The 6,590-nt window shown below is 36.5% G+C and overlaps 1 protein-coding gene across 1 annotated transcript; it reads left to right on the top strand.

The window, feature by feature from the left end:
• The first annotated feature begins 1,294 nt into the window (after positions 1-1,294).
• Positions 1,295-5,896, top strand: LOC108573933 (piggyBac transposable element-derived protein 4-like). Its single transcript, XM_017936423.1, is given in 4 exon segments — positions 1,295-1,511; positions 3,130-3,508; positions 3,510-3,863; positions 5,422-5,896. Coding segments are annotated over 4 exon segments (1,425 nt in total).
• Positions 5,897-6,590: the final 694 nt, after the last annotated feature.

Here is a 6,590-nt window from a genome sequence, read left to right as displayed (position 1 = left end):
CAGCAAGATCAGGCTCAATTCCCTTTCGAGCAACCAAGTATAATACTAAATTCGTAAGTGTCAACTAGACATACTTGTCTACGACGTCCCCGCGTACTCACCGTGTAAAGTCGAGAAGGAAGATTCTTGCTCAGCCAAGAATCAACCATTGTAATTCATATTTAAAACATTGTAATCTTATTGTAACCACAATTGAATATTATTAGAATATAGCTATTGTAGAATTGCTCAGCCTATATTCAATTAACCATCTCCTTGTAACATTAGTAACGAGGTAGCTGGACTCACAAAGGATATATCTTAACCGCTCGAGGTATGTCCGACATTACGGTACGTACTGTCCTCACAACCACCAAACCGTGACCATCCTTTGGAGAACGGCGTATATACCACGTACGCCGACGGTTCCAATCCTATCGGACTTGTCAGAGAACGACGTAGAACCACATGCGTTGAATGTTCTGACCGGTCCACCAACCTCTTGTCGTCAACCATACACGTTGAACACCCAACCTTGTCCATCCTTTGGAGAACGGCGTATATACCACGTACGCCGACGGTTCCAATCCTATCGGACTTGTCAGAGAACGACGTAGAACCACATGCGTTGAATGTTCTGACCCGTCCACCAACCTCTTGTCGTCAACCATACACGTTGAACACCCAACCTTGTCCATCCTTTGGAGAACGGCGTATATACCACGTACGCCGAAGGTTCCAATCCTGTCGGATTTGTTGTCAACAACGTATCACCCTCATACGGTGAACGTTTTAACCGATCCACAAACCCAAACAAGTATTACGCTCCATGTGAGGACACGACAAGCGTAACACACGTAACAAAGCCAAGCTCCGTGCTGCGATTCCCAACAAGTGGTCAAAATTACTTAAAGAGTTACACAATCAATTGGGACTAAATAAAGTTATAGTAGTGTGAAGTGTGACAAATAAATTTTTAAAAATAAAGTATAAGGTATAGAATAATACCGTTAAAAATGTCCAGAAGCAAGAATGAAAATTTAAATGATGAGTTGTTTATGGACGCACTATCAGACTGTTCTGAAGACAGCGATACGCTGATAAGTGATTGTGAATTTAACGACAATGAGAGTACCATCGTTCCCATACGTCAAAGTAATCGTCGAATGCTTTTGAGCGAATCGGAAGATGATGTTAATTCCGCTGATGACACGGATGAAGACATTATTGTCAATGATGTCGATGATTGGACAGAGGATGATGAGAGAGTTCAACTATGTTAGAAGCATATGATCGAACTTCAAGCGTGAACACGATGCCTCAAGATCAGGAAAACGTATGGGAAATAGTATAGTTGTTTCTTGGTAATGATTTTTTTGAATTACTAGTAACAAAAACAAACAGATGTCGCCCTCAGGTTGTAAACAAATATAAAGAGTATAAAGCAGTGAAATGGGTTGACGTCACAGTGAGAGAAATGAAAAAGTTTCTGGGGTTAATTATCTTGATGGGACAAACACGTAAAGATGACATACAGTGGCTCAAAGTAAAACTCGGACACTTGCATATTTTTGTTTTATGAAGGGATAATTAATGTAGAGCACGAATTAAATGAACGATTGACTAATTTTTATTAAGCTACAGTTACAGACATACAAATCCATGAAAAATGAAAACAAAATTACAATGTATTAATCAAATAAGAAACAAAGTATCAAACCGAACGGAAATTCATCTCAAACTAAAACTCGGACAAGTGGCAACGTTGTAATTATACAGTTGTATATGAAACAAAAACGAACGAAAACAAATGAAGTATCAGTTAGTTTGCCATAGAGTTCCATTAATGCCAGTGTTAGTTGTACTGCAAATCGTAGAAATTCGTTTACTTTTGTGGATTTTCGTTTTCAAATCTGAACATGGGTAGACAGTCTGGACAAACGTCGTTAGAACTTCGAGAGCTCATTATAAACCATTTCAAAGACGGTTTATCAGTCCGAAATATTGCAAAAATAGTGAAACGAAGTCACTCTACAGTTCACGACGTAATAAAACGATTCAGAACGAGAAATAGTGTGGAAAACCAGTCCAAACCAAGCAAACGAAAGATATTCACAGAATCCGAAGAACGTTGGATCGTAAGACAAGTAAAAAAAAATCCAAAATTGAGTGCTCCAAAATTAGCTATAGAAGCAAAGAGATATCTTGGAAAAGAAGCAAATCCAGAAACAGTAAGAATTACATTGAGGAAGAATAATTTCAATGGCAGAGTCGCCCGAAGGAAACCCTTTGTAAGCCAAAAGAATCGTTCGAAAAGATTGCAGTTCGTAAAACTTTACAAAGATAAAGATTTTTCATTTTGGGAGACTGATTTATTCACGGACGAGAGTAAATTCAATATTTTTCGCTCTGATGGGCAAACATATGTTTGGAGAAAGCCAAATGAAGAATTACGAGAAGAAAACTTGCGACCGACTGTTAAACATGGGGGTGGTTCCATTATGGTTTGGGGATCCATGTCAGCTGCTGGACCAGGAAACCTTCATATCATTAACGGATTAATGGACCACAAAAAGTATTTGCAGATTCTAAAAGAAAATTTGAAGGATAGAGTCCAAAAATTGGGTATTGCCGAGTGTTTCAGTTTTTGAAACCGCACGTTATTGAAACACCTCCTCAGTCACCAGACTTAAACGTAACCGAACATTTATGGGCATATTTGGAAGAAAAACTGAAAAACCACATCATCTCTAATGCGAAAGACTTGGAGAAGGCACTGCAAAAGGAATGGGCAAAGATTGACCTTTCATATTGTGAAAAATTAGTGCGATCAATTCCGAATCGATTGAAAGCTGTCAAAACAAACAAAGGACTGCCAACTAAGTATTAAAAATAATGTAAAACATACATATAGATAAAAATTCTCTATTGTCCGAGTTTTAATTTGAGATAAATTTCCGTTCGGTTTGATACTTTGTTTCTTATTTGATTAATACATTGTAATTTTGTTTTTGTTTTTCATGGATTTGTATGTCTGTAACTATAGCTTAATAAAAATTACTCAATCGTTCATTTAATTCGTGCTCTACATTAATTATCCCTTCATAAAACAAAAATATGCAAATGTCCGAGTTTTACTTTGAGCCACTGTATATGATTGCTGGTCCACTCTCTCATATATAGAAACCCCAATCTTCCTAAAAACAATGAGTCGCAATAGATTTATGCAAATCTGGAGAATGTGGCATTTTTGCAATAATGATTTATTGCACGACAAATCAGACAAACTATTCAAAATTAGAGAAGTTGTAAATTATATACAACACAAATTCCAAACTGTATATACACCAAAGCAGGAATTGTCATTGGATGAAGGCATAATACCTTGGCGAGGCAGATTATCTTTCCGCACGTATAATCCCGCAGAACTAGTAAAATATGGAATTCTGGTGCGGATGCTCTGCGAAGCAGCATCAGGATACATTTGTAATTTTAAAGTGTATTCAGACGCAGAAGCAGCGCTACAAGATCCCTTATGTGGGATTCCACCATCATATTTACATGGACAATTACTACAATAGCATACAAACAGCCGAATTGCTCCTCCAGAAGAATACAACAGTTTGCAGAACAATTAGGGCAAACAGAGGATTTCCGCAGAATTTAAAAAACATCACATTGAAAGAACACGAAACAAAATTTGCAAGAAAGGGACAAATTCTTTTACAAGTCTGGCAAGCAAAGAGAAATCGAATAGTCAGAACCATTTCAACTATTCATTCGGCAGAAATGGTAAACGTTTCACATTGGTCAAGACCGAGAACAAAACCCAAATCTGTTGTGGAATACAACAAATATATGAAAGGAGTTGATCGTGCAGACCAATGTACAGTACCGGACAAATGAATTCGGACAAAAATATTTTTGTTTCTCTACACTATGACATTGTTGGTGGGAGAAGGCCACTCTGTGTTTTGTTTTCGATTAGTTGAAAGCTAGCTCACGAGGAAGTTAGAGGTAGATATTTACTCTATATTACGTATAAGATAGGTTTTATTCGAATTTGCTTGGACAAAAGTATTCGGACGTTTCATTTATGCGTGTAATTTATTTTTTAATGCTGATATATTTGTTAAATTCTTTTCTTGTGCTTTTATTCTATTCTTACGAAGATGGTGCGAGGACAAAGTTTACCGAAATATATGAAGGAACAGGTTGTAAATGCTTTACAAAATGGTGAATCCATATGTGACGTTTCCCGACGCTTTAACATCGCAAAACAAACCGTGTACTGCATTCAAAAGCGATTTCAAGAACGAGGACACTTAGAAAATAAATTCAAGTCTGGCCGTCCGAAAAAGACCTCGATTAGACAAGACAGGCAAATACGACGTCTGTCAATTGCTGATCCCAGGAGGACTGCAGTAGAGATCCATAGAAGTTTAATCGAAACTGACGACTTGGACGTTAGTGTGCGTACAGTACGACGTCGTCTAATGTCTTTTGGGTTACATGGACGACATGGAGTAAAGAAACCATTGATTTCGAAAAAGAATAGGATGGCCCGACTTAAATTTGCTCAGGAACACCTTCATTGGTCAATAGAAGACTGGTCCAATGTACTTTTCAGCGACGAAAGTAAATTTAAATTATTTGGATCTGATGGAATTCAGTGGGTACGTCGACCAAAAGGTCAAAGATTCAACGTGCGTTATCAAATTCCCACAGTAAAACATGGAGGAGGAAGCATTATGGTTTGGGGGTGCTTTTCCGGTCACGGCGTTGGTCCATTGCGGCAAATTAAAGGTATAATGAAGAAGGAACAGTACATAGAAATATTAGAGACAGACATGTTGCCTCATGCAAGGGAAATCATGGACGAAAATTGGATATTCCAACATGATAATGATCCAAAACACACCTCTTGTGCCGTGAAAAATTGGATTCGTGTAAATAATGTGAACGTTCTTAAGTGGCCATCGCAAAGTCCGGACCTAAATCCAATAGAACATCTTTGGGAACATTTGAAACTATCCATAAAAAATGAAAAATTTCTAAATACTGCTAAATTGTACAACACTCTTTGCCAAAAATGGCAAAACATTACTCCTGCTACATTAAATAGTCTTTTGAAATCTATGCCCAAAAGAATGCAGGCAGTTATTGATTCTAGAGGTTATTCTACTAAATATTAATTTATTCTTTTATTTTCATGAATAACATTCGTTTATATTATAATTTTTTCAAGATATAAGTTTTGTCCGAATACTTTTGTCAATCAAATTTTTGTTTATTGTTCAAAATATATATTTTATGTTACAATTTGCTAAATTGGTTTACATACATTATTTATCACCCTGACTTTCATAAATTGCTCAATTCATTTTATATTAATATCGTGACTTATTCATAAAAACTAAGAGAAATCATTTGTCCGAATACATTTGTCCGGTACTGTATGTCATATTATAATATTCTCCGGAAAAGCACCAAATGGACAAAAAAAGCAGTGCTTTATTTTTTAAATGCTGCTCTTTTTAATTCGTTTCTAGTCCAAAGAAAAATAAATAATAATAGAACAACATATAAAAAATTTTTGCTTAAAGTTGCAATAGCATTGGTGGAAACACAGGAAATTCAAGATTTAGACACCGAAGAGGTAGGACCGTCGAACGTAGTAGAAACAACAAGACGAGCACCGAGACATGACCCACCAGGAAGACTATCTCAAGATTTTAAAAAACACAAATTAGTACCAATTGTGACGAATGGAAAAAAATCATATCCTCACCGAAGATGCAGAGTATGCTCTGCAAACAAAAAATCTGGTTATACGCGATATATTTGCGAATATTGTAATGTGCCATTACGTAAACTGACATGTTTTGAACGATATCACACTCTAAAACAATATTAAAATACATTACTATTTTTTTATTTCATGTTTGGGTCGTGTTATTTATCCTTAGTCATCTTTAATGTTCTTAATTTTCCGACTTTATTACCTATACTTTTTGAACAACCTACAAAAAATAATTGTTATAAACTTTTAATTTCATGTTTTGTATAAACAATATGTGAAATCGTTAAACGAAATTGTTACCGTAAGATATAATTGATCACATAAATAATTTTCGGACTTTTTTGATTTCAAATAGTGAATTTCAGTCCGTGTTACTTCCGAAAAATGCGCGGTGGACAGCGCAGTTTGGCTTCCCCGAGCGCGGTGGAAACCGTACAGTTCGCTGTAGCGCGCGCGGTCGGCTAAGTGTTAATATGCGGGACTTGCCTCGTAAATGCGTGGTATGTACATAGAAAATGGGGTACTAAAAGTATTAAAATTTTAAAATTTCGCGAAAAAATTATTGATCACCTTTTAAGTACAGTAAATCCCCACAGAGAAGAAATGCCAGGTGAAAATGAAGTACTGCCCAAAAAACATTCACATTTTCTGCAGTCGTACCAAGGGCCCGCGAGAAAAACGAGACGGCGGTGTAAACAATGTTATAAACGCATTTCTAGAATAAAAGGTACACAGTATGCCGCGAATAAAGCCAAAAAAGTAACAACATATTGTGATCGTTGTAAGGGCCAGCTGGCACTCTGTCTAA

Source organism: Habropoda laboriosa, unplaced genomic scaffold, assembly GCF_001263275.1.
Source record: "Habropoda laboriosa isolate 0110345459 unplaced genomic scaffold, ASM126327v1 scaffold173, whole genome shotgun sequence".
NCBI lineage: Eukaryota > Metazoa > Arthropoda > Insecta > Hymenoptera > Apidae > Habropoda > Habropoda laboriosa.
Note: the sequence above shows the minus strand (reverse complement) of the source record. Positions and strands in the feature narration are given on the sequence as shown.